The sequence below is a fragment of the Silurus aristotelis genome (genome assembly GCF_946808225.1).
Source record: "Silurus aristotelis genome assembly, chromosome: 15".
Classification (NCBI taxonomy): Eukaryota; Metazoa; Chordata; class Actinopteri; order Siluriformes; family Siluridae; genus Silurus; species Silurus aristotelis.
Window position 1 is genome coordinate 18,299,581 of NC_139588.1, and position 27,630 is coordinate 18,327,210.

At 36.8% G+C, this 27,630-nt stretch overlaps 1 protein-coding gene across 1 annotated transcript; it reads left to right on the top strand.

Moving 5' to 3' along the window:
• Positions 1 to 2,937: 2,937 nt before the first annotated feature.
• xrn2 (5'-3' exoribonuclease 2) lies at positions 2,938 to 27,464 on the top strand. Its single transcript, XM_083561795.1, has 31 exons — positions 2,938 to 3,220; positions 5,795 to 5,922; positions 6,006 to 6,117; positions 7,450 to 7,561; positions 7,811 to 7,869; positions 8,490 to 8,579; positions 8,744 to 8,816; positions 9,395 to 9,445; positions 10,197 to 10,354; positions 10,438 to 10,512; positions 10,722 to 10,855; positions 11,181 to 11,238; positions 11,338 to 11,445; positions 11,602 to 11,646; positions 12,922 to 13,065; positions 13,151 to 13,195; positions 13,348 to 13,442; positions 13,936 to 14,071; positions 16,735 to 16,842; positions 16,983 to 17,072; positions 17,189 to 17,261; positions 17,351 to 17,434; positions 17,644 to 17,741; positions 18,081 to 18,160; positions 18,251 to 18,307; positions 19,042 to 19,110; positions 19,598 to 19,726; positions 21,445 to 21,596; positions 24,061 to 24,121; positions 26,928 to 27,069; positions 27,213 to 27,464. The coding sequence occupies exons 1-31, from the start codon at positions 3,146 to 3,148 to the stop codon at positions 27,273 to 27,275; spliced, it is 2,904 nt and encodes a 967-aa protein (XP_083417921.1). The 5' UTR covers positions 2,938 to 3,145; the 3' UTR covers positions 27,276 to 27,464.
• Positions 27,465 to 27,630: the final 166 nt, after the last annotated feature.

A 27,630-nucleotide genomic window follows, 5' to 3' on the forward strand; every position in this document is an offset into this window, starting at 1 on the left:
TGAGAGCTGGACCTGATGCTCACAGATACTACAATAGCAGGTATGCAGTTAAGAATTGAGGGGGGATATTCTGATCCAGGGTCAGTGCTTTATGTGAATGCTGCTTGTGTACAATGAAGTCTGATTTATTAGGACTGGTTTTCTGTTGAATGGCCCTGGAAGTGTATTAAAATTTTATTTACATTGTTCATAATAATGGGTGTAGCTTTCATGCATTTAGCCTACACAAAAGTGACCATGATTACATTTAGATCTTCTTATTTCTTGATGAAGACATGGAAATAAGAGACTTGTGTTTTTTTTAGTCTTTCCATAGAAGCAAGGATACAGTCTGCAAATTAAATGTGTTACTTGATTGATCATGAGAGCAGAGGGAAAAGGAGCTTCAGATTGGCATTTTGTGTGACCCTCAAGTGATATCAAAAGTGATAGTTAAATGTACAGAAAGCTTGAATGAATGTTTAAGATTTTTTTTCAAAAATGAAGAGCACATGAATAGATTTTATACTTCTTTATTTAAACACACATTTTCACATATACAATCACACATAATGACAATTTAGAAAAGCCAGACCACCTAACAGCTAGGGGGAGGTAAAATGAAACAGGAGAACCCAGAAAAAACTCACACAGACACAGAAAAAGCATATGAAAATCCATTCAGACAGTAACACAAGCTCAAAATTCAAACAAACCCTGGATCCATGAGTAAACATTGCTACATGTGGCCTATTCCACCTGTTCCAAAACTTGCCCTTTAATATAAGAAAGTGTATGGGTCACTTTTTATGTATTAATTTGTGCATCTTGTTGTGTGCTTTTTAAAAAACACCTAAAAGAAGACACTTCAAAAGGCCCAATAATCATTTATGTTTTGAACAAAAAAGGTGTGCAGGCAATAAGATGGATTAATGAATACTGCCTTTGTTTTGTTTTTTAATAAGATGACAGTGCACAATGTTCAGATTTAAGGAGAACATGAAAATAAGAAGTGAGCTGCTACATATGCAACAGGCTACATCAAAGCCTTCGCATTGAGACAAGCTTCATACCAAGAACCCTGTATATCATCCCCTGCCTGTTATTAGCAAAAGAACAGAAACACAGCCTACTAATATAAGTGCAATTAAAACACATTAACCCCTTGCTGAATGCATGATCACAGCACTGACCTACAGGTGAACTGTTCATCTGCTTTATTTGGTTGAAGTGTGCAATGAAATCAGCAGCTGAATCCTAAATGACAAAAGCTTCTTCAGCATAAGATATTCGGCAAATATCACGCTGTATGAGTCAGTATTTTATTAAATAATGCTCTAACATTAAATGAGGCTCTTAGTTCTTTCATCTTGGAAGACAAGTAGGTAGAAAACGCATGTAAGCTTTAAAGAGAATTAACTTGTCAATAATGCCACTTACATGCCACGTGATTACATGAATTAAATGTGACCAGATGAAAAAAAAAAACGTGAAAAAGCACTTTTTCTTTCTATGTTCAGCTGCTCAATTGGAAATTTAAAAAAAAGACTGTGTGTGAATAATATCTGATCTGAAAAAATAAATACCAGACCTGAAAAAAAAAATTATAAATGAAGGTATAATTGCATTTGGGCAAACACTTGAATGTGCCCTAAATGTGAAATTTTCCCTATTTAAGGAAAATAAATACATAAGAATAAACTGGAAAGAAATGCAAAAAAAATAAAACCATGTGCATTACATTTCAATAGAAAATATGTAAGAATATTACATGCCATACAAATATCATAACTAGAAAAAAGTTTTTTAATTAAATTGAGAAAACACCTTACAAAATGAAGCACATCCCCTGCAAGAGACAAATGTGTGTGTGTGTGTGTGTGTGTGTGTGTGTGTGTGTGTGTGTGTGTGTGTGTGTGTGTGTGTGTGTGTGTGTGTGTGTGTGTGTGTGTATACAGTACAGACCAAAAGTTTGGACACACCTTCTCATTCAAAGAGTTTTCTTTATTTTCATGACTATGCAAATTGTAGATTCACACTGAAGACATCAAAACTATGAATTAACACATGTGGAATTATATATGGAATTATATACATAACAAAAAAGTGTGAAAATACTAAGTATGAAATAACTGAAAAATGTCATATTCTAGGTTCTTCAAAGTAGCCACCTTTTGCTTTGATTACTGCTTTGCACACTCTTGGCATTCTCTTGATGAGCTTCAAGAGGTAGTCACCTGAAATGGTCTTCCAACAGTCTTGAAGGAGTTCCCCGAGAGATGCTTGGCACTTGTTGGCCCTTTTGCCTTCACTCTGCGGTCCAGCTCACCCCTAAACCATCTCGATTGGGTTCAGGTCCGGTGACTGTGGAGGCCAGGTCATCTGGCGCATCTGACTCTCCTTTTTGGTCAAATAGCCCTTGATGCCTTCCGTGTGACTCATCATAGTCATGAAAATAAAGAAAACTCTTTGAATGAGAAGGTGTGCCCAAACTTTTGGTCTGTACTGTATATAGATATGAGGGATCTTTGGGATAAGAGACGGCACACCACACCACCGTCAACAAACCTGAGTGAACATGTGAGAGTAAGGGGACCATTGCAACTAATGCTGATCCCATCAGAGAGACTCTCATTTACATTATCATTTTACATTTGTACAACTGAGCAGCTGTGGGGTTAAGGGTCTTGATCAGGGGCCAAAAAGTGGCATCTTGTGGCAGAGATTGACTCATAACCATCAGGTTTAAAGTCTATTGCCTTAATCACTAAGCTACCACCTTCCTGTGGTGGAGAGACTGCCCAAATGAGATATTTAATTGTTGTTATTTCAGAAATGAAAATGAAAGTTTTATTTAGTATTTGTGTTGAAATCTTGGGGAATATTTGTCTAAACCCTGCAGTGTGTTGTCAGATGTGTTCTTGATTCCGCCTGTAGAGGGCGCTCGTTTCTTTCCACAGACTTCCTGAAAGTCCATCATGAACCCGGACATGAATCCTTCCTATGCTATAAACGTAGCCGATACGCTAACATTATACAACGCGTTGTCATTAATTAGTGCTAAACGATAGCGTCTTCTTTTTTTTTACACAATCAATTGGCGGTTTTTGGTAACGATAGTGGTTTTTAAAGCTATTTTTTTAAGAAAGGCGTGTTTTAGCTGAAGATGGGAGTCCCTGCCTTTTTCCGCTGGCTGAGTCGGAAGTATCCCTCTATAATCGTACACTGCGTGGAAGAGAAGGTATGCTAACATGCTAATCATGCTAGAAGCGGCTAAACACAGACACTGATGAAATTCACGGAAAAAAACACATCATATTAACTCAAATATCATGGAGTTAGTGAAATCCTGTTTATTCACGATCACCTGCAGGGTGAAGCAGTTTATCCGATACTGCTGCTGTATTAAACACAGGGCCTGAACCTGCAGCAGAGACTCAATAAACACACTGAACCAGATCTCTTTTAATCCCTCACAACTAATGTGCTCTGTGTTTTTTTGTTTGTTTTGTTTTAAAAGCATAATCTATCATTTCCATCCTGTCCAATCAGTATAAATAGTACTTTACTGTGGAGAAAGTAGCATGCTCCTGCTAGAAGGCGCCAGATGAGGGCATGTTTGCAAATTCATGGTTTCATTTGTTTATTATAGTTTTTCCTAAGTTGCTTGAATCATTTGCATTTCCCAAAACAATCTGTACAGCACAACACACATTGGATTTCTTAAAAAAAAAAAAAAAGGTTGTACTTTTCTCAAAATCTTTAGTTTATCTCTCAAAAGTAAGTATCAATGAGCAGAACATTGCCATCAGAATGAAAAGTCGTTTTGTCATTGTTTACAAACAAAATCAAAATGTTTAGTCATGTTGCCAATATGAAGGCGCACAGTTTCAGTATCTCTTCATGTAAACTACAGTTTGGATTAAAGCAAATAAAATTAGACAAAGTTGAATTTCTTCTGTGTCGCAACTAACTATGAATATTTATTTGTTTGCACGTTCGTGTAAAATTTGTTTTGCTGTCTCTGTCGCTTGCCAATTTAAGGCTCAAAAGATTCACCTTTGACCTATTTTAAAGATCATTGGCTGATCTGATGCCATTCTCTTCCTTTCAATTCGAATCAGTTCATGACAAATTTCCACAAAAGTTTAATAGAAATTTTAGATGACGGATGATGACAACTGGTTTAATCATTTTGTATTCAATGACTTATGCAACAAACTGATGCTGAGGTGTTTTGGGGTTAAAAAACGTTCAGGTGAAACCAGTATAATATATTTTGATGAACATGAACATGAACATAACTGATGATGTAGGAAACAGCAGGCACTTGTACACAATCGATTAAATCATGTACCAAAGCATTTGCAATTTGATCAAAGCAACAAGAAATGTTATGATGTGCACAAATGACTAACTGATGGAGGTTGAACAAGAAGTTTTTGAGAATTTCATTTCTGATTCCACAAAGCAACTTAACTGATTCATTTGCATAATAGGTGGATAGATGGACAGAAATGGATAGTTGGTGGATTCATAGATGGATGGAAGATCTAGGGAAAGGATGGATGGAATAATTTGATGGATATATTAAAGATTTACTGATGATTCATCTGTCTATTTTATCTATTCATCCAACATCTGATATATTTGGTGGAATGATTGATTGATGGATGGATGGATGGATGGATGGATGGATGGATGGATTGATTTGATAAATGGATAGAAGTAGAGAGAAAATTTATCAATTTAATGGATCATGGATATATGGCTGGATGGATGGATGATCTGCACACATTCATCTATCCATCTTATCTGTGCATGCATCACCATCCATCCGACATGAAGAAATAAGATTGATGGATGGATGGAGAAGATGGAGGGAGAGATAGATGTATTGATAGATAGGATGGATGTATAGAGTAGTTAATTAATCCCAAAGGAAAATTGTAATGTTTCAGCAGCCAGTTCACACACTCAAAAAAGATATAACATAAAACGCACATTAATCAAGCAGTGATGTGTAGAAGATTATTAAGGCTAGGTAAAATAAAGTCTCAGAAAAAGAGGAAAAAATTATATTAATATAAAGAAATTTCTTACTGTTTATAGTAGTGCATATCAAAACCCCTCAAGACTTTCTGAAGAAAATAAGAATATCGTAGAACATAACATATAGCAGTAATTAATAACATTGCAGATTTTCAATTTGTTACAACAAATTAATTTTATTTATGGCAAAGATTATTACAAAAAGTACCCAAAAAAGATAACATATGCCTGAGCAGGTTTATTACTGCAAGCAGCGTTTCCTCTCACAAAGGAACGAGCAACCAAGTCAACGAAATCACAAGCCCGAAATAAGCAACTCTCCTCCCAGAAAAGCCTAAAACAAGTGAATTTTATCAAGCACAAGCAAGTATTGTCTATTTCACACACAAACTTGCAAACTCCATGTACACAGACCTGAAGTCGGGACTCGACCCCGTAGGTGCAGGCTCTGTTTTCCACTCTTTATTATATTATTTTCTGCGTTTCCCTAAATTCATCCACTTCGTAGCTAATTCAAATTCAATCTACAAAACATTAGCTAGCCAAGTTAAACAACAAGAACGTGTTTTGAGTTGCATCCTGTCAGACACGGTTCTGTGTGGTGTATATGGAGGCAGGGGAGGGGTGTATGGAGTAAATAGAGGCCAGATAATCTTTATTTTATAATTGCAATTTAATTGTATCATTAATACAGGCTAAAGGAACTCTGATGCTTTGTGCCAGTGTAGCCTTCTGAGATCTTCATTTGCCTTTTTCCCCCCAGTCTAAAGAGTGCAATGGAGTTCGGATACCTGTTGATACGACGAAGCCCAATCCAAACGAGGTGGAATTTGATAATCTTTATTTGGACATGAATGGAATCATCCACCCTTGCACACACCCTGAAGACAAGTGAGTATTTTACCCAGATTGAAGGTTAAAGCCATGTTTTTAAAGTCTATTATTGATGTGTGTGTGTGTGTGTTCCCTTCCAGACCTGCACCTAAGAATGAAGATGAAATGATGGTTGCGATTTTTGAGTACATTGACCGGCTCTTCAACATCGTTCGTCCAAGAAGAGTTCTTTACATGGCGATTGATGGTGTTGTAAGTATTCGGGCTCAGCATGTAGCCATTCACAGTTCACACAGCTGGCTTTATATTGTTGAATCTATCTGTATTCCTTCATAAATCTGGTTCCTGTAATTAAAGATAAATCTGATTAAATGTTTTTTATTTATTTATTTATTTTTCTTTCTAGTTTTCTTTTTTTTTTTTTCTTTTTTATAAAAAGAATGTGCTCATTAAGACGTGTTTGGTGCTAAAAGCCAGACTGATGCAACAGCAAATTAGTTTCGGCTTGAACTTTGCAATGTGCACAAGTACTTGAAGCATCAATATACAGCTAAAATCTTGTGCTTCAGTTGTACATTGTGACTCAGACACAGTTTAAAATGATCAAATGTGTGTAGTCTTGAAAAAGAAACATGGTAGAGGATGTAAATGATAAAGTGCAGTGTAGGCGTTTTTAGTTTTATTCTTTTGAGTTCAATCGGTTTAAAACTCCTTCTGTCCGAGGATTTCTGTGTTTTCCTCACTTACTGAAAAACATTTTTAGCATTTCGCTGATGCACTTCTCCAGAGCGACTTACAGATATCAGTTATACAGCTGAGCAAATGAAGGTTAAAAGGCTTTGCTCAAGGCTCCAGCAGTGGCATCTTAGTGATGCTGGGATTTGGACCAATGACCTTCCTAATAGATCACATGCACATTGTGTCGGATTACCACAATTCTCATTCTCAGTTAAAAGCAACACTGTTTTCAAATTTCTATTTCTTCTTTTCTCCTGTTAGATTTGTTATAGCCGAATTTTGAGCTCTTTGTGTGGAACTGTCATTTTCTTCCTCTGTGTAGACTACTGACCCCACGGTCAGTTGAGGAGGTCACACTGAATGTCAACAGTTTAATGGAAAGTGATTTAAAGGACATTGTGTGTAAATTTCTTCTGCAAATCTGTTGTGTTTAATTTTAAAACCATACTTTGAAGCCAGTAACAAGATAAAGAAGGCTGGATACCAGACTTCAAAGATATTGACAGAAAACCTCAGTTGTTTAAATTAAAAATAAGCAAAAATAATTCCAAATATCACTTCTTGTTTATGATTTTTGTGACTGTGGCTCTTTAGATATTTGCTAACATTAAAGTGTCTCTTTAAAACGGATTTGTTTGCATTTGACTAATTATTGTATCAGAACAGTGTAGATTTGGGATTCGTGTTTTTTGGCTCTGCTAAAAGTACTGTATTTAATCGTAAGCAACACATCTGTATTTGTTTATTTTTTTATTTGTCATGTCTGTTGTGGATTGTGCTCATTACGTTGACTTGTTAATGTTGTTTAGTGCGTGGGGGTTTATTTTTATTTATTTATTTATTTAGGCTCCTCGTGCCAAAATGAACCAGCAGCGATCCAGACGATTCAGGGCCTCCAAAGAAGGAGTAGAGCTTGCTGAAGAAAAACTGAAAATGAGGGAGGAAATTGTTCAGAGGGGTATGTATAATTTTTTCTTTTTTTTTTTTTTCTTTTCCCTTCTCCCTCTTCTTCCCTTTCCTCAATTTGCAATTTTTAATGCACTTTACCAATCCATATGGAGGGGTGCTCTTTAGTTAGTGTGTAATGTTATAGTCTTGTATTACAGTATTTTGTTACAATGTTCTCTGTGAGAAATTTTTTTGTGTGATGAATAACTGATTCTTTTAAATTAATATATAATTTATTTTATTTTTTTTTTTTTACAAGGTGGTTACCTGCCTCCTGACGGAATTAAAGAGCGATTTGACAGTAATTGTATTACTCCGGTGAGTCGTACGTATGCAAGATCAGTGGTATTTTATTGGTGTTAAATGTCACTTCTTATAGCAGCATGCAGATATAAAACCTGAGAACACTGAGATGAATCTCAATAAGCAGCAGTAAGATTGATAAGGATAAGATGATTGGGTAATTGGACATCGTTTTCTACCTAATTCTTGTTGGGTGTTTAAGATTGTGATTGTTTGTGCTCTGTGCTGGACCTCTTTCCCTTTGTGTCTGTGTCCACTTAAAATAATCAGTGTTTGTGAAAATTCCGTGCTGTTGATGGTTCCAATGCAGCGGCATGGATAATGGTCAGTCATTTTTATCACAGCAAGACCCGCACTCTCGGCCAATCAGGTCAAGCGTACAGCAGAACAGCGCAAAAAGGAAATTGAGAAAAGATGATGCTTTATTTTTTTAAATTGATACAATTCTGGTCTGGTAAAGATGACTTGGATTTATTGATTTTTACTTTTTAATACTCATACATATTTTCTGCTGGAGGTACTGCTCGAGTCCACAATGCTCACAAACAACTGTGGTGTAATGCTTAATTTTGTATTTAAAGTATGGTATTGCTAATGTGACAAATCTGAGAAATGTTTTGTGCTTTCCTGTTAAGGGCACCGAGTTTATGGACAACTTGGCCAAATGTTTGCGTTACTACGTTGCAGACCGACTGAGCAATGATCCTGGATGGCGGAATGTCACAGTAGGTCATACAGCACTTGTTCTATTCAGGCGTTAATATAATGGTTTAGGCTTTTGCAGCTCAGAAGTGTAATATAAAGCCTTTATACGTTCTACTAAGAAATTACAATTAAAAATATTACCTGACTTGCAAGTTTAAAAAGTTTCTTCTTCCTTGATTTGCAGGTCTTTCTGTCTGATGCCAGTGTTCCTGGAGAAGGAGAACATAAGATCATGGATTTCATCAGAAGACAGAGAGGTAAGCTTTGAATCAAATGGCATAATTATAATATGCACTGCACATTACTGAGTTCAGAGGTGATTGTTTTTGCTCAGTACATGCTTTTGGAACTCGTGTTTGAACCAGACCATGGCCAGAGATGCCGTGGATACTGTTTAATTGTTAGAGCTGTTACAGGCAAATAACATTAATATTGCGCTATTATAATAGTGCGTTTTGAATGCCGTTTCTTAGTAAAAAACCTATAAGTAGTTGTCTTTGTTTTATAATTTTTTTGATAGCAGTTTTCCCAACCAGTTTAATGCAACACAAGTTTTCCAGGGACCAGGATCATATGTTGCTTATCTTGCAAATGATAAAATGTAACTAATTTATTTATATGATGTATATGTAAAAGACCGCAAAAGTCAATAGAATGAAAATAAAATTGTGTGCCCCTTTAACAACCTTGTACTGTTCCGTTGCCCGGTGGTTGGTGGTTGGGGACTCCCTGTTCTATTATACTGCATAGCAACTGATTCGCTTTGCTTCCGTGTTGCTAATTTAGGCCTTGTTGGTCACCTTTCCCTTTTTTTTTTCTTTCCCTGTTTTCTCAGCTCAGCCCAACCATGACCCTAATACACACCACTGTCTCTGTGGCGCTGATGGTAAGTGATTGTTTGATTTAATTTGTTCTACCACTATATACCACTTATCAGAAGAGATTTTTATATAGTGATGTATTGAACCAAAGCAGAAGGGCGATCCCAGAACACCCCCCCCCCCCCCCAACCCAAGTGTTTGTGTCTACTGCTCTAAACAGAAATTGCTGTAATAAGCTTGAGAGGACCAAACCGTCTAGTAATGCTTTGAACCTTTTTATGAATAGGAGCAGTTAGAAGGCAAGCAATTTAACGACAAGTACTGTAGCAATCAATGGTGAATGATGCCTTTTGGGACAATGGAGAAAAACATTGCACCTAATTTAGTTTAAAATGAACTCTGTGTGTTCTTTTCAGCAGCTTTAGAGTCTACCTGATGCTGCAGTGTAGGAACTATATCATGTTCATGCGTGACCCATTATTAGAAGTAATACAAATAAATGTAATTTATTGTAATAGTGTAAAATTGGCAGTTAAATGGATTCAACCATTTAAAAAAAAAAAAAAAAAAAAAAAAAAATTATTTTGGAAAATGTGATCTGGGTTGAATAATGGCTGAATAAAAGACTAAATCAGCCAGGCTCCTTATTTTAGAAATGGTGGAAATAAGAGGATTGTGCTTTTAAGTGCTTTTTAGCATTTTAATTTATTTATTTAATGAAATCTCTATCTTTTGTCATTTTCTTTTTTATGTTCATTATGAAAAACAAATACATTTAAGACTTTTCTTAATAAGTGAAAATGTTTTTCTCACTAGCTGATCTTATTATGTTGGGCCTGGCAACACACGAGCCCAACTTCACCATCATCCGAGAGGAGTTCAAGCCGAACAAACCCAGACCATGTGCCTTGTGTGGACAGGTTGGTCATGAAATGAAAGAGTGCCAGGGTGTTGCCAGAGAGAAAAGAGGAGAGGTACTACAACAAAATCTCTGTACTTAAAATACTCCAATACATTTGATCGGTTATTTATTCAACTGGTGACTTTCTTCCCCAAGCACGATGAATTTGCCGACAGCGTGCCGGGATCCGAGCAGGAGTTTATATTCATCCGATTGTGCGTACTGCGCGAGGTGTGTTTGCGTCTCCGCCACATACACTGAAATGATTACACTTCATGAGCGTAAAATTACAGCTTGAGGCCATAGACGTGGTTAATTCCATGTAACTGCCTTGTTTTAATCCAATTGTGTTCAACAGCCTTGTAGCTTTGCAGTGTTGCACTTTCTGCTTCAGCCTTTTGTCACTGCTGTGGTTATTAAAGGTTATCATTTCTCTGCAGTATCTGGAGCGAGAGCTGACCATGGCCAGCCTGCCTTTTCCATTTAACTTTGAGAGGAGTGTGGATGACTGGGTTTTCATGTGCTTCTTTGTGGGAAATGATTTTCTGCCCCACCTGCCTTCTTTAGAAATCAGGTACTTCAAGACCACCTTACAGGTTTTTAGTTCAAGTGTGCACACACTTAAATATTGCATATTTTTCAGTCCTACAATTAATCTTTTAGTGAGAAAAAGACATTCTTCCTAACAAAGGCATTATCACTAGCGATTCTGTGGTGCCTGCTGGGCCTGAAACGTATATACGTGAAATGTAAATACATGAAGGAAGATATCTAGTAAAATATTTACAGTATCAACACAATAGTTTTTGTTATTGAATTATACTCCCAATGTATAAAAATGAGTTGCTGCTTGGATGTACCTTGAATTTCCACCCTTATTTTGCACGTGTTTTTTTCAGAGAGGGCGCCATCGATCGACTTGTGGGTATTTACAAAGACGTTGTGCACAAGACCGGGGTAATGCACTTTTTCATTGATGCTTCAGGACAATGTTTGTTTTAGGACTAATAGGCAGAGAGAGCAAAATAAAGGAGTTTTTTTTTTTTCTTCATTCAGGGATACCTCACAGAAAATGGTTATGTCAACCTAGAGAGAGTGGAGCTCATCATGCAGGCTGTGGGAGTTGCTGAGGACAACATATTCAAGAAGCGCAAAGACGATGAGGTACAGCATTCTGTTTGACAAAAAAAAGGAAATAATCAATGATTTCAACAGAACATCTCTGAAGAGTTTGACTGCTTGTTTTGCACTGGTGTATGTAATAGTGGTGTTATATTTGTGTGTGTGTTTATTGAGGGCTCATTGCTTTCTTTTTTTTAGGAAAACTTTAAAAGGAGAGCAAAGGAAAAGAAGAAGCGAATGCGAGTGAGTGGAATTAATTTGTTCTCTCTTGCACACGTTCACGTTACCATTAAAGTCCTCTTGCATTCCAGACGTGTGCGCTGTAATTCTACATTGACATCACTTATGTGGAATGGTTTTACATTTGCCCTTGTGTGTATCACTAATTACTTTTTGTTTGTTAGTCCCAGGTTTTGTTTTGTTTGTCTTAGGTTTCTCATCCTGCTGTTGCTTCTCTGTACTGTTTTATATAAAGTTTTATGGTGTTTCAGAATAAATAGGAATATTATTCTTTATTAATTCTTTTTTTCCCCAGTGATCTAAAATCAAGGATATTTAAAAAAAAAAAAAAAAAAAGGATAAAATCCTGTTTTTCTCTCTTTTCTCTTGTCATTAAAACTCAACTTAATCTGAACATGCCAAAATAAATCAGAATAAGATTAATCCATGTCATTAAACTTTTACTACTTTTCTGTTTTCATATATTATACTACTTATAAAGTAAAAGTTATTTAATTTTAGTCTGTTTTACTTCCCAACAGTTTCTTGTTTTTTGTGTTTGCAAGCATACGTTAAACTGACAGAATTCAAGTTCTCTCTGTTTAATGTAATTTTATTCGGTAGTGCTTGACTGCTGCATCCACATGTTTTTAGTCTTGTGTGGGCAGTAGGTTTGTAGGGCAAAAAGAAAGAGCTCACAGACAATGTGGCTCATTTATTGAATAATAAAATTCCCTCATTTTAGTGCAAGAGAACAATGTACATTTTTTTTGTTTCTATCAGACATGCTTTCATGAATCATGTTGAGGTTCACTTCATTAACCTTGTTTTTTTTTTGTGTGTGTTTGTGTCCGCCACTTGTAATTTCAGTGAGAAGGCTATGTTGGAATTTAAATCAGTTGTTGCTTTCGTCTGTTATTAAAAAGCAAAATCTTAATATTGGTTTCCATGAAAATGAACCCAGCATGAAATGCTGCGATAGCTGCTTCTACGTCTCTAATAGCTTTTGTAGTGTATTACATCACAAATGATTATACAACATTTAAAGGCCTGTGCAGTTTTGCATTCATGCTGCATGGTTACATGTTTAAAAAAAAAAATTTAAGGCTTTAAGAATTGCTCACACAATCCTGTTTAAGATGGCTTTTAAAATCAGTTCCATTGATTCTTGACTTTTGTACATTTTTGTTAAGCATACTTGATCATACCTGACTAAAAATATAATTAACTGGAAGAGACTAATTTGCACTTAGCGCAATGTATAACTGGTATTCAGAATCGTGTGTGTTCTCATTATAGGCAGAACGGGGTCCGGCATTTGTCACCGGAGGTCAATTTTCCCCTCACGCATTGGGAGGAAGAGACCGTCCGATGCCTGTACACAATGCTCGCCATACAGCTTATGATATGAGAATGCAGGGCAGTAACTTCCAGCAGAACAAGGTATGTGCTTCAACAAGGTCCGGTTTACTTGATGTTTCTAACCAGCGACTTATCTTTGTTTTGTTTTTTTTTCTCACACCTACAGGACGCTGCCAATTCTTTAAAAGCCAAGTTGAGAAATGGGGGAAAGGCAAGTATATCATCCTTTTTATCTGCATGACTCATTTTAAACAGCCATTATAGTCCTCTTCAATTTGGTGATTTTCTCAAATACGCATCTTTGTGTTGCACCATAACATATACTTCATATTGCTAGACAAATGACTCTAAATTTTTCCTCAGGATCCTGCAGGGCCGAGCGATAGCATGGACAGTCACAGTGTAAAGAGGAAAGCAGAAGGCAGCGACAGCGAGCCAGAGCCTGAAGACAACGTCAGGTGATGATCTGATTGGAGCTCACTATTACATCTCATTAATCCCCCTCTTCCCCCCTGCTCAACTCTGGTGGTGCCTCTTCCACAAGTGCCAGTGATTAATATGGAAAGGGGAATATGCACTGAATATTCCTTTGTGCTGCACTTGTCAAAACTGTTAAATCCGTTGGGCTAAATTGGTATTCATAGCAGTATTTCTTGCCCCACTGGGGACGCGTTGAGGATTCGCTCGACAGATGCCGCTCGTCCTTGATTACATGAGTGGAATGCTGCTGCCTTTCTAGACTCCACCAAATTTGTGTTCCTGGGCCAGTGGTAATATTTATGAGCATGTGAATATGCAGAGAAGAATTATGTTTTTTACATTAATGGTAAATTCAGCTAATATAATGAGTCCACTGTCAATCTTCGACTTTATTATTATTTTTTCTTGTGGGCTGTGTGGTTCTTTTTTTGCTTCTTCATGCTAACAGCTGTAATTGTTCATATTTTGTAGGTTGTGGGAGGCAGGCTGGAAGCAGAGGTACTACAAAACTAAATTTGACGTGGATGAGACTGATGATGAGTTTCGTAAAAAGGTGGTCAAGGCTTACGTAGAGGGCCTGTGCTGGGTTCTCCGGTATTACTACCAGGTAAGTGACTGAATATGGACCCACTATGATGAGCACTTGTGCTCGAACACTTTATGCTGCACAAATGTTTTCTGCAGAGAACAAGGAAAAATGAAAACGTATTACTCATGACCAAGTCTCGTTTTTCTCGAGAGAAACTGAAATCAGATTGGCTTATAAGAATGCACTCATTTATTGTAACTGTTAATAGACAACCCACTTCATTACTTGAAACTGTAACTGGACCTTGCTGGCTGTTGTAGATAGGTGTGCTTTTGTTTACATGGTTGGAATGTGAGTGTTGTTAAAAGGGGACAGATTTAACATAGTGAGGGATTTGAAAGTTTTACTGGGTTTTATTTTCTATTTTTATTGGTGGATTGGTAAGTATTGACAGCCGTAACCAAGTCTCGCCCCCAGAGTTTAACGCAACTCGTCATGTTCTGCTTTAACGTGATTCAAGGGCTTGCATGTAGTCAAGCCATAAATGAGTGTGTGTAACTTTTGGAAAAACAACCACCCACACATACACACACTTGTAAACCCATACACAATGCAGTTGCATTTTTCTCCATGATTGTGTCAGCTTGCTTGAACCTTTATAAAAAACAGTGATTGCACAGAAGTCTACAAGTCTATTCTTACTGACGCCCTGTGATTATTCATACATTATTAAATAACCAGTCCAAGAACTCTATTTAATTGAGGGAGAGCGCAAATCCTGACTATTATAATTATAATGATTTAAACATTGCTGTTTTGCTTGCAGATAGCATAGAAATGTCAAGTAATCTTAATAGGATATTTTTATCGCCCACCCCATGATGGTGGGCAGTTGATCCATGATCTATGTGGATCATGAACCTCGCCACGCAAGTGACCCACAGGGTAATTGATCTTTTTTTTTTTTTTTTTGTTTATCGCAGAGCTAAAGTTTTTTTGGGGATTTATTTTATTTTTTTTTCCTCTTTCTGCTGATATTGCTATTTAGGTAATTTTGTAACTTCACAGAGCCGGAATGTGCTCACATGAATGAGTCATGTTAATCAGTCAACAATGTCTATGGAAGGAGCAAAAGAACTTGAAAAGCCTCCCATATCATACAAATCGCATGTATGCGATACAAAAAAAATTGCATGTATGCATTTTTGCTTCTCTGGAAAATGTAATGACTGAAGAAGGGTAGTGAACAAAACTGTTAGAGTATGCAGGCACTGTGGCATGAGGGAGCCATAGGAAAGGGGCAATACATCAAATATGGCCAGGCATCTAAAGTGACATCATCCTATTGTTACAATGACAGGATCCAAACTGCGACACAGTTTTTTCTTGTTAAAACCAAAACTTTTTTTTTTACTTTTCTTGTAATAAATTTAAAGATTTAGACATCTTGATTTGTCTCCTCCCCCAATTTTTAATATATATATATATATATATATATTCAAAAACTGTAGTGATTTTGTGATTTGTTGCACCAATACCTACATACCAATGAGCCAATAATACATGTAGTGGTCTGAAAAAAGCACTACCACCATGTTCCTTTTTATTTATTTTTAGTCCCTCTTTGTTTTAATAAATCAACAATAGTATTATAAAAGGCGTTGAATCATTTGTTTCTCTGACTGATCACCTCTTATCGTATGTTGGCTTGTCCTTCAAGGACTGGTATTATGTAGTCAGTTACAAATACAGGTCTTGAACTTGAGCTGTAAATTGGATCATTTTGCGTTTCAGTAGATCCCAATTTGATTAGGGTTCTGGCTGATGGATTTGTCTGCAGTAAATAAGATCTCATACACTTGCTACGGCTTGTTTGCCTCCACACGCTTCACTCCCATGGGACTCGCTGAATAGATTTATTTTGAGCCCTTACAATTGCCAGCGATGCTTCTGCTGCCCTCCGTTACACATTCACATGCATTTGCGCGCGCACACACACGCACACCACTGAAAGGTGTATAAAAAGGACATTTGAGGAGTAAATATTAGGGGGTAAAAATGCCCACGGCTAATGTTTAACCTTCCACATGTGAGGGTTAAGCAAGCTGTACCATTTACAAGCATTGGTTTATTGGTACTTCACACAATTTAATATGCTTTGAAATGGTACAACATTTCAGTGGATTTAGGGCTTGACACCAATGTAAGATTTAAAAATTTCCTTTTTTTAAAGGGTATTCTGCCACTGAGACCAAATTAGAAGACATCGGCACTAGACTTTTATTTTTTTATGATTGGACTAAAAAGGTGTCGTGGTAGAGCATCTTGTGTAGCTTGTTGATAAATTTGGGAAAGATGTCTCTTCAGATGAAGAACCCGAGAAACATTCTTATTCTCAGTCTTCCTCTGAAACCAAACATGGTATGATAAAATGATGTTTAAATACAAGTCAGTCAAGCAATAAAATAAATGTTTTATTTTTAATTGCTTATGAAGGTATAGCTTAATCATGTGACCTGTTAATATTGAAGTGTTGCTTGGAGCACAAATTCTATAACGAAGGATCAAAATGGTAATGACGTGAACTTTTCTAGGAGATAAAAGTTTATGGTGACCAGCATGAGTGCATTGGAAGATGCAGCCGTTCCAATGATGTATATTTGGATGCTTAGTTTGTTAATATTGTGTATTGGGGTAAAAATGCATGGATTATTTATTTTTTTTTTTCTATTCTTTTACAGGGCTGCGCATCCTGGAAATGGTACTTTCCATTTCACTATGCACCGTTTGCATCTGACTTCAGAGACATTCAGGGCATGTTTACGGATTTTGAGAAAGGGACCAAGCCAGTAAGTGGAACAGGAGAATGTGTGTATGTGTATAATATATATATTATTATTATATAACACACACACACACACACACACACACACAAAAAATTGTGTTTAAATTAAGCAGTCTTTATTTATTTATTTTTTCTTTAAAATAGTTCAAACCTTTAGAGCAGCTGATGGGAGTGTTCCCTGCTGCCAGTGGGAACTTCCTGCCACCAACATGGAGGGAACTCATGTCAGACCCAGTAAGTCCACTTTTATATATAACATTGACATAGTATCCTAATGTCATGGAAAACACCATAGTTGATCAAGGTTGTAATATGATTTATTAAGCTTTGAAAAACCTTTTTTAAAACAGGACTCGCCCATAATTGACTTCTATCCTGAAGACTTTGCGATCGATTTGAATGGGAAGAAATTTGCCTGGCAGGGTAACCAGTTTAAGTTTAATACACAATCCACTATTGCCTCAATTTTGTATCATGCGGTTGATTGTGTATATGCGCTCGTGTGTTTAAAGGTGTTGCCTTGTTGCCATTTGTTGATGAACGCAGGCTGCGGGCAGCCTTAGAAAAGGTCTATCCTGATTTAAGTCCAGATGAAGGTGAGTGCTAAGAGACTTAATTCCATTTATTTTTATTTTTTTCCCCTCACTCTATGGGGTTCAAAATTAAAAGCATTGTGGGTGTGAAACAATTAGTTATCCTATGTTTTGGTTGCCATGTTAGGTACCTTATACAAGACAAGTGCATCCTTTCTCACTAACTTGAAATAAAAGTCAAATGAGAGACTTTTTTTTTTTTTCCTTTTCAGCCAGAAGGAATAGTCTGGGCAGCGATGTGGTTTTTGTGGGGAAAGCACACCCTCTGTGTGACTTCATCGAGGAACTTTATAGATCTGAGTCTCATGAGGTAGGAAATATTCTTGTTTAAACAAAATTTAAAAGCGTACAAATGTATGTAAACTCGCCTCACAAGAGCTGCAGTTTTGGAGATGCACTGACCCAGTCATCTAGCCATCACAATTTGGCCCTTGTCAAACTCGCTCAAATCCTTACTCGTGCCCATTTTTCCTGCTTCTAACACATCAACTTTCTGCTTATACTGTCATAATTCTATGCCTGATCGGTGTATGTATCGTGTCCTTTTAATCATAAATGTAAGTAAATGTAACACTGCGTCATCACTTCATAGCTTGCTGTACAGAACACACTCCTGGCTCTGTTTCACTATGTGTTTCACTTAATTCAGGGAACTGAGATTCCTCCTGAGCTGTGCTTTGGGATCCAGGGTGCATTATCTCTTGATGAAAATCCCATTCTACCAGATAAGTAAGAAGCAGTCACTTTATTCATTATTTTCAACCCAATTCTTTTTAATGTGAATTAAATCTAACAGTTTGCGATCACACCTTTCCTCAGACTTGTCGAATCTCCTATTCCCATGCTGAGGGATATTCCATGCAGCAGTGCAGTTGGGTGAGCTGAACTCTATACATTAAACTTTTTTTATCCAAGGATGTTCTGCATTTTAACTCTACTTAAAACTAATCAATTTTATTTATTAATTATCTTAATTTTACTCTTCTGTCCAATGCACATTTGGGGTAGATTTATTCTGAGGTTTCCCTTTGCAGTGGAAGCACAAGGCTAATGTTGCAAATGAGTGAAGAACCCCTAAGAAAATAAGAATATTTTTGTAATTGAGCATATTTACAGATTTTACGAGTAAAACTTAACCTTCTATTAAGTTGTTTGTTCTGTGGTATGGAGCTGTTTCTGAGCATTTGGTGATCCTAAACACTAACTAACTTGAGTAATCCTCTCCGTCATGCCTATCAAAGTTTTTATTTAGCTTATTTCTGTGTTTAAAAACACACAAAAACGATGGCCCACAGTTTAATAAACAATCATATAAAAACAAATAGACAATACACTGGCTAACTTGATCAGGGGATTCAGACTACAATTTTGCCTAGGCCAAATCAGAATTTTTGAGATCTTTAACTAATTTCTCTTTTTGAGATGGAAGCATTCAGCCACAATGATCCTTTGTGAATAATATGCATAATTACAAAGTTTTTATGCCTCATCTGTTTGCAAAACAAAAAGTATAACCGTTAATGTTTTCCTTCACAAAGTCATGAACTTTACATTTTTAAAAAGGTTGTGTACTTTAACATCTAATTATGTATTCCTTTTTTATTTTTTAGAATTAAATTCATGGATCCACAATATGAAGACAATTATGTGTTCAAGGCTGTCGTCCTTTCTGGGGCAAAGTAGGTATCTACTCAATCTTATTTAGAAATGATTGGTAATAAGGACTGTGCACTTGTATCCTGTCGTGGTTTAAAAAAATGTAAGGTACTACTTGGTTTACAAATTAAGCTGCTGCTAAAGTTAATTTTTGATTTGATTAAATTTTACATTAAGCCCAGTATCCTTTCAGCTTTTTTGGTAGAATACTAGGATGATGTCAATGTTGTATTAAATAAAAGAGCAGAAGGTTGTAGTTTGACCTGAAATGTAATGATATGCATGTAGTTTTTATATTGGTGATTTTACACTCTTAAAATTTCTCACTCTTTTTTCTGCTTGATGTTGGTAGTGATGCCTATCTTAGCAATAGTGTGACTACTGTACTAATAATACTACTCAGTAGTGCACATTTGTACATATTTCTGCGAAGCTAAGTTGCTGTTAAAATAGCTGTTTTTGAGCAATGTAACACACCCCCTTTTTTTTTGTAAATGTGTTTGCTTGCAGGATTCCTCATAAAGTGTTGAAGCCTGGTGACTGGGAACGGTCTAACCACCAGCCATGGAGACCCCAACTGGGCTTTAATCCCAACCGTCAGCAGATGCATTTGGACCAGTCTTCTTTCAGAACCCTGGGGTAGGTGTGAGGCACTACAACATATTACATAAATTATAAAAAAATATATATAAGGCATAAAACTGAGGTCATAGGAAAACCACTTTCCCTGTATTGCTCTGATGGCAATGTTGGCTATAATTTGCAATTTAAACTCTAGGCTTATGTTGGTGTGCCTACTCCTGATTGTTTCTATGGTAACCACTTTTCAGGGACTTGTGATTTGCAAATGGTCTACATAAAGTCTGGAAAAACCATTACATATTTATGGATAAAGTTTTCTGTTATGTGACCATTTTTTATACAATTTAACGTGCGCGTGTGTGTGTGTGTGTGTGTGTACTATTTACACTATTATACACTATTTCCAAAAGTATTGGGTCACCTGGTCATAAGTATAGTATGTGATTATTTTTTTTTTTTTTGACCATCACATTCCACATTAGTCCCAATTTGCTCTTATAATTACCTCTACTCTTCTGGAAAGCTGTTTCACTAGATTATGGATATGTGTTCATCAGCCACAAGGGTATTACAAAAGGCAGGTACTGATGTAGGTGAGGAGACCTGGGGTGCAGTCAGCGTTCCAATTCATCCCAAAGGTGTTCAGTAGGGATGAGATCAGAGCTTTATAGCAGGCTACTCAAGAGCTTCCTCACCAAAGCATCTAAATCATATCTTTAAGGAGCTCACTTTGTGCACAGAGGCAGTGCCTTTAATCCAATGATTATTTGAGTAATCAGATAAGTACTTTTTTCTTCATTAAAGAGCAATACTAAAAATACTTTTTTTTTATTGCTGAAAATGCATACAAGAATATCTGTGAAGTGTTTGTGCATTTAATTGGCATATTAAATCAAAATGTAAATACAAATATATACTTAAAAAAAAAAATCTGAAATAGACATTTCAGATTACTTAAAAAAAATATATATATATATTTTTATTTTTTATCAACCCTTAACTTTTGAAACTTTGTCTCTTCTTTGTTTTGAATCCCATTTCTGACACAAACAAAAAGTTTGCATACGTTTTTCTCGCGATTCTAACTTTATTTCTCGTAAATGGCCTGAAGTTTGAAGCTGTTGGTGTATGACCAAGGCTCCTCTGCTTCATCTGTCTTGTTCGGTCTCGTCCAGAGCTGATTGTTAGACAGAGTTCTCTCCAGGGATTGCAGGCTTAGTTTGATACCTTGCGATTCTATTGATTGTGGACTACTTAATTTTTTATGTATAAAGCTTTCTGGCACAACAGAGGGGGGTGACTCTGCAAAAGAAGTCGGAATTGCGAGGGGAAAAAAAACAACTGTGATTTTTGATTTGTAGGTGCAGTACTGTTTGAGCTCTTTTGGTGCCATTTATACTTGTGTGTAAATGAATAGCATAAAACTAAAACTCCTTTTTGGTGATTTTTTTTTTTTTTTTAATGAAACCATAGCATGATTATTCTCTCAGGTTCTGCTTCCTTTCATGGAAAACTAGAACAACTGCTTCAAAACCTAATTGAACATCTGGCTGATTCATCAGTCCTGGGTGCGAAATGATTTATGCATTGCTTGGATTTTTGTTTTCTGAAGTCTTAATCTCTTAATGAAAGCAATCATTAGGTTTGATTAGACCAAGCAGACAGGTGCTCACAGCCTTTTAGAGCAGAGCAAGATTAAGTTTTAATTCCTACCTCTGATCTGAGGGGATTGTATGTGAAAGATTCTATATAAATTCTTTTTCTTTTTTGTTCAGCCATCATATCAACAGTCATCAGCAAGGAGGTGGTCAGCATGTCCACAGGCCCCTCCGTGGTGCCCCGCATATGGGCGGGCAGTACAGCAATGCTCCACCCCCCAGTACATACCACCAAGGGAACTATCGCCCACCTCTTCAAGATCACCAGCGTAAGTTGCACAGACACTTTCTCCTCAGGTTTAACAGTATTGAGGCCACAAAGCATGTGCCAGTTTAACATAATGGGCCAAAATATTTTTTATGTCAGATGACAGAGCTACACCTTGCATAATAAATTATTTTTAATTAATACTTAAGAGGCAGTACTATGGCATGTTTGTGTTGATTTGCATGGAGTAATATATTGATGTGTATTCAAAAAGAATGGGCAAATGCCTCATGCAGCATCATTAAAGTAAATTTGAAGAATTTATGTAGCTGAGTTATAGTAGCTATTACATCCTTGTGTTGAGTGTGTTCATAGTATTTATTTAGTCTGTGGCATAACATTTGAATTGTCAATAACTTCTGTCAGAAATTGCCACACGTGTGACTCGTGCACAGTAGCTGTCAATGATCTGCCCTTGCTGAGTAGCATTAGCCTCAGTCTTGCACCTCCATACGTGTGTGTGTGTGTGTGGCAAGTTGATGAATTATCTCCGCTGGCTGATATACTTTGTGCAAGCCGAGGTCCTCTTTTTAGCACTCAATGTGAACTCTGAAACTACCACATTGCATGAAAATAAAGACTGATCAGGTAACGAAGAGGACTGATTAATGACTTTTCCCCATTTCTGTCTGAGAGTTTACTTATATTTGTCAGTATTAAAACATCTAACTTGGTAATCATCTTGTCATAATTTAAACATTTATTTCTCCAACCCTTCCGAAAAGTTTCGGCAGATTTAACTACATGTTGTATAACTGAGAAACATTCGAAATGTGGATTATTATCCGCCACAGAGCAAAGGTTTTTAAGTACGTTTCTCAAGCCTTGACCTCCGACTCCGTCAGCAGCAAGGCTTTAAGCTTCCTCACTTCTGAGAGCAGCCATATCTTTGTGAACCATCACCGCACACAGCGGGTGTGTGGGGGATGCCGTGACTCTGATGGAGCATGCTTGAGTAGTGTCATGAGAGGGGTAAAACACTAGTTAACTTTCCCTTTTCACTGAACCATCACCTCCTGTGGAGTCTGCCCAGTGTGGAGTTTGAGACAGACTGCTGTCTTTTACTGACTTTAATTGAAACAGCTGGTGGTAAAGTAGTGAATTGCAGTCAGTAGGTTTGGTCATAAGCCCATAACGTTATTTTAATAATAATAATAATAATGTCCTATATACCCTTTTTTGTAATTATTAATCTATGGATAGTTGACAAACATGTGTTGCACTGTTTTTGTACATGAGGGAGGGAGAGGGAGAGAAAATATATATATTCTTGAGAGATTTATCAACTTTTCACTTGTCAATGACTATCACCAATAATCAGATCCTGAAAATGTGAAACTCCTATACTATATACAACAGAGGGACTAGAGCCCATCTTGCCATCATGTGGATCTATTAAAAACCAGGCAATATGTCTGTATTTACGAGATGTGCATTGGGACAGTGTAATCCCTGTGTTAAGTTAATGAGAAGACAGTTTACAGAGGATTGCTGATGTAATCCTATTTGTCACCTGGTGTTCAGATCCTTTCAGGTCTTCTGTCCTATGTCTAGTCAGGATTTATTAGGGATGAATTGAATATAACGCCATCTTTAGGATGTATAAAGAGCTCAGCTGACTGGGAATGGGGGTGACGACAAGATAAACGACAAGGGCTAAAAGTGGGTGGTCTCTTTTGTTTTGTTGCTTTTTTCTGGTCCGTATATCCGAACGTGTGAGAATTGAATGCCATCTTTGCTATTATGGATGCAAATTACAGCATTAAGACTATGGAAAACAGTCCATTTGCAGGTGTAACTGATTAAAACAAACATGAAAACATTGCTTTTTTTTTTTCTTTACACACCCCCAGTCTCTGAGCAGTTTAGAACCCATGTTTGTAAATGACAGCTGAAGTTCTTGTCTTTACTCCCTGCTTCCCCCTACATAGTCTGTCTCCCTCTTTCTCCCTCTCCACTGTTTTAGCCACTCACCAAGCCTTCCACTATAAAACAAACAAGTCTGAGCTCTGCAGCTGGTTATTGCCTTGGCAACGAGAGATTGGGTCGAAGCCACTTGCTACTTTTTTTTTTTTTGGTGGGGGGGGGGAAAGTGTGCCTTTGTCGAGGGGTTTGCCTCGCTGGAACTAGAGCACTTGAGCCCGGCACAATGTCGCCAGATGAATGCTTAGTTCATTTTGTAGGGGAAGAAATGCAAATGCAGAATCCCGTACCCGCCCCCTCTTCCCTCCCTTTACCCCCTTAAGGTACCGCTGCCATTCGAATCGCTTCTGCTTAATTGTATCACTGAAACCATTTTGCTTTCATTATTCTGTTTGCAACTAGTAAATCTGAAAAAAAATCGATTTGAAAGCTCCATTCAAATTCAATACAATAAGGCTATTTCTTACACACCCTGATACAGGAAACACTTTCATGACCTTGTGCTTCATAGAAAAATATATATTTTTTTTTTTCTTTGATAGATTCCAGGCAGCAGGGGCTTCCAGGAAATGCACTGCTATCGTATCCACAGCAATACGGACGGTAAGTTTCCAGCTTTATACATCATCCTCGTCTTCACCATACTTAAACATCACCTTACTCGTGCTTAAGGTCATCGTGTGCTTCTTGTGGAACGTAGCCATGCATGTCCATTTCATCTACTCAAGGTTGTGTCCCATTATTCCATATACATGCGATATCAATACATCTCACTCATACATATGCAGTAGTGCTACATGAATTGATCGAATGTCTTGCAAAAGGACTTTTTCTGAATTCTTTTGAATATAGAAATCCTTTTTTTTTTTTTTATTCCCTTGGAATTGCTTTCTTTCTTTCGCTTCCTCTGTGGGAGGGCTTAGAATAGAATTGGTTATTTTGCACAGGCTAAACAAATTTTCTCCTGAAGAGGTTTGCAGGACTTAATGAGGCAGCACTAATTCTGTTGGTCCAATATCGTCTCGAAGGCTGGGCTGCTGCGGTCACACAGACCAGCCATTGATTCTGGCTCCAGACCTCTTCAGGCACTAATCAGCTTCTTTTGGGTTCAACGTTTTAGGCCTGCCAGGCCTATTGTAGGCCGATGTCACCTTGGGTCAGTAGTTATTAGTGGTGACTGTGCGCATTTCCTTTAAGCACTCAGGACAGACACGAATGAAATGCATAAAGGAACCTGGAGGAGGGATTATGGATTCCACTGTTGTTTGCTAAGGCAGGCATTGGGAAGGCTGTGACATGGTTAAGTAATGAGGGATGGTTAGGATGCTGCTTTTCTTTTTCTTCTCTCTCATATAGAGCCTGGATTAGAGCTAGTATGGGTGTTCTGCTTTATGGATTGCCACATGTTGCAGATTTGCTATTCATAAAAACGAACACCGTTTTGAGCTCAGTAGGAAATTGCCATAGGAGTGTCAGAATAAAATTTATTTTTTTCCTCTCAGCCTTTTATTTATTTTCCCTCCATCATTTTGTACCCATGCAAATGAATAAAACTTCAATAATTTATCAAAATGCTGTATTTCCTCTATATAAACCTTTTGAAATGTCACCACACGACGTTGTTTCTCTTCCCTCCCCTTTTTATCCAGCACTGAAAGAAATTCTCATTTTAATCAGATTTGACTTTTTTATTTATTTTTTTAGGAGGTTTATACATTTTAATAACACCTTTTATTTTTGGTGTTTCTGTGGGTGATTCATTTCGATAGTCCTATTTGTCTTTTGTAACTTGCTATATAACGTTCATGGCAGTGTGTGTGTGTGTGTGTGTGTGTGTGTGTGTGTGTGTGTGTGTGTGTGTGTGTGTGTGTGTGTGTGTGTGTGTGTGTGTGTGTGTGTGTGTGTGTGTGTGTGTGTGTGTGTGTGTGTGTGAGATATATTATTTATATATATATATATATATATGAGCAGATGGTAGTGCGCTACACACTAGTGACACATTGTTACATGTTGGTAACTGTGTTTCAAAATTCAGGAATCTCCTAAGATTATCAGGAAAAACTTTTAAATGTGTTAAATAAAGAACTACCAAAGATCATTAAACAAACAGTTTTTTATGCATCATTAAATCTCCATTCTTTTTCAATGAGTTTCAACTATGGGATGATTCACAATGCTAGGCATTGTTTTGGAATGTACCACCCGTAAACAGGGTCTTGTTTAATAAAATAGGACTAGAAAAAGTCTTTAATTCAACAAAGCCTCTTTAATTTAGCTGGCCATAGATGCTGTTGTGCTAATACAATGTATACTACTACAACTATAGGCTTTTTGTACTTTGACTTCAATTTCAGCATGGGGATTTTTTTTCTTTTTTATTTCATTACACCTGAAAGCAATAAAAATAAAATGAATGGCTTATGTCCTCAATTAACACTTAATTGCTCACTTTAAAACTTAATGTATATAATTTAAGCAAATTGAACAATTTATGGTTTGTATAAGTGAAATAAATAAATAAATAATTCTGAGGCTCGATATCAAAACGCACAGCCTTATTTACCAAAAGTTCCCACATACTCGAAAATATTAGAATGCAATCCTAGTGGCTCCTGAGGGCTTAAAAAGGGAGTTGTCCCACCACATGATGCAGGCCTCGTGTACAATAGTCCCTGGCACTGTTAATTGTTTTTAGCAACGTCACAAGAATTTTTATTCTCTCAGGCCTCATCTTTTTCTATAAAACTATTTTTGGTTTAGGAGCAGGATTTGTCTTTATTACAGTCATTTTAAACTTTTATTTTCAATGTAGCACTTAATACTTTTTGTATTAGTGTACACATATTGGGAAAAAAAAAAACTTTATTTAGATTCTTACACCATAAAAAACCAATTCGCTCTGTAAATACAGTAATCCCCCGCTTTACCGCGGTTCGAATCTGGCGCTCCCGGTTTATTGAGGGATTGCATTTGCCACAACTAATTTGTTTGTCCCTTTTTTTTTTTTTTTTTTTTTTTAAACCGGTCTTTCATGGATAGCACGATAGACCAAAAAACTTATCGGGAATTATTTTTATGGAGTTTTATGTTAAAATTATGCAATGTATTAATAAAAATTATGTAAAAAATTTTTTATAAAATGTTAATACAGTACTGTATACATAACCATTTTTAGGGTGTTATCCGTTTAAACGGGGGATTACTGTAGAATAATGTATTTATATAATAAAAAAGTACAACCAGGTCTCTCTCCATATATAAACATTTCTAACAAATTCAATTCCAGTTCTTTCCATTTGTTACAAAATTGAATTTATTGATCTTTGATCCGTCATTTGCTTGGGTCATGTTGATTCCACTTCTAGTTCAAATTGATTTTGTCGACTAAAATGATATTTTTTCCACCCAGGCCTCAGCACGGTGCTCATGGATGGGACCGAGCGATGCAGTCTCAAACCTCTTCGTATCAGCATAACATGCAGAGGGGCCGTGGCGGAGCAGGGGGTTTCCAGCAGCACGTGCAACGCCGAGATGATCGCCAACCAGAAGGGGTACACAATTATTTATAAAATCCTTGTAGTTTTGGACTAAAATTCGCAACTGCTTACATTTCAGCACCTTTACATACTTCAGAGATTTTAAGGATTTTGCTTATTAGATTTCTTGATTTTTATTTTTTTATCCTCTTCCCCAGGGTTATAATTCATCAAGGGGTTATGGCCTGCCTCCACCTGCAAGGCGCTACAACTGGAACTGAAACAGTAGACCTATGTGAAGATGTTAGTGTCTGCGTCTTTCTTTCTTTTTTTTCGCGAAACATAACTTTTTTTTTTGGTGGACTGTTAAATTTCTTTTTTAAGAAAAATTCTGGTTTTACTCTGTATAACAGTTTTTATGTACTGATTTTGTAATTCCTGTTACATTTAAGAAATACATATCAAATACATTTTTTTTTGTGTGAGCGTGGTGTCGTCGTCAAAATACCAGATCAGCTGGAATATTTTCTACTGACGCCTGAATGCGTGTCTGTAAGAGATGCTCAGTTTGCATTTCTCCAGTTCATCCAGAGCTTAAATATTCATAGGCTCCACATAATAGACAATTATAAATGT

What these genes read in the sequence shown, in the direction of transcription:
- xrn2 (XM_083561795.1), top strand. Translation starts at nt 3,146, where the DNA reads ATGGGAGTCCCTGCCTTTTTCCGCTGGCTGAGTCGGAAGTATCCCTCT. An exon ending in GAAGAAATTTGCCTGGCAGG is followed by an intron (nt 17,262 to 17,350) that starts GTAACCAGTTTA and finishes GTGTGTTTAAAG; the next exon opens with GTGTTGCCTTGTTGCCATTT. An exon ending in ATAGATCTGAGTCTCATGAG is followed by an intron (nt 17,742 to 18,080) that starts GTAGGAAATATT and finishes CACTTAATTCAG; the next exon opens with GGAACTGAGATTCCTCCTGA.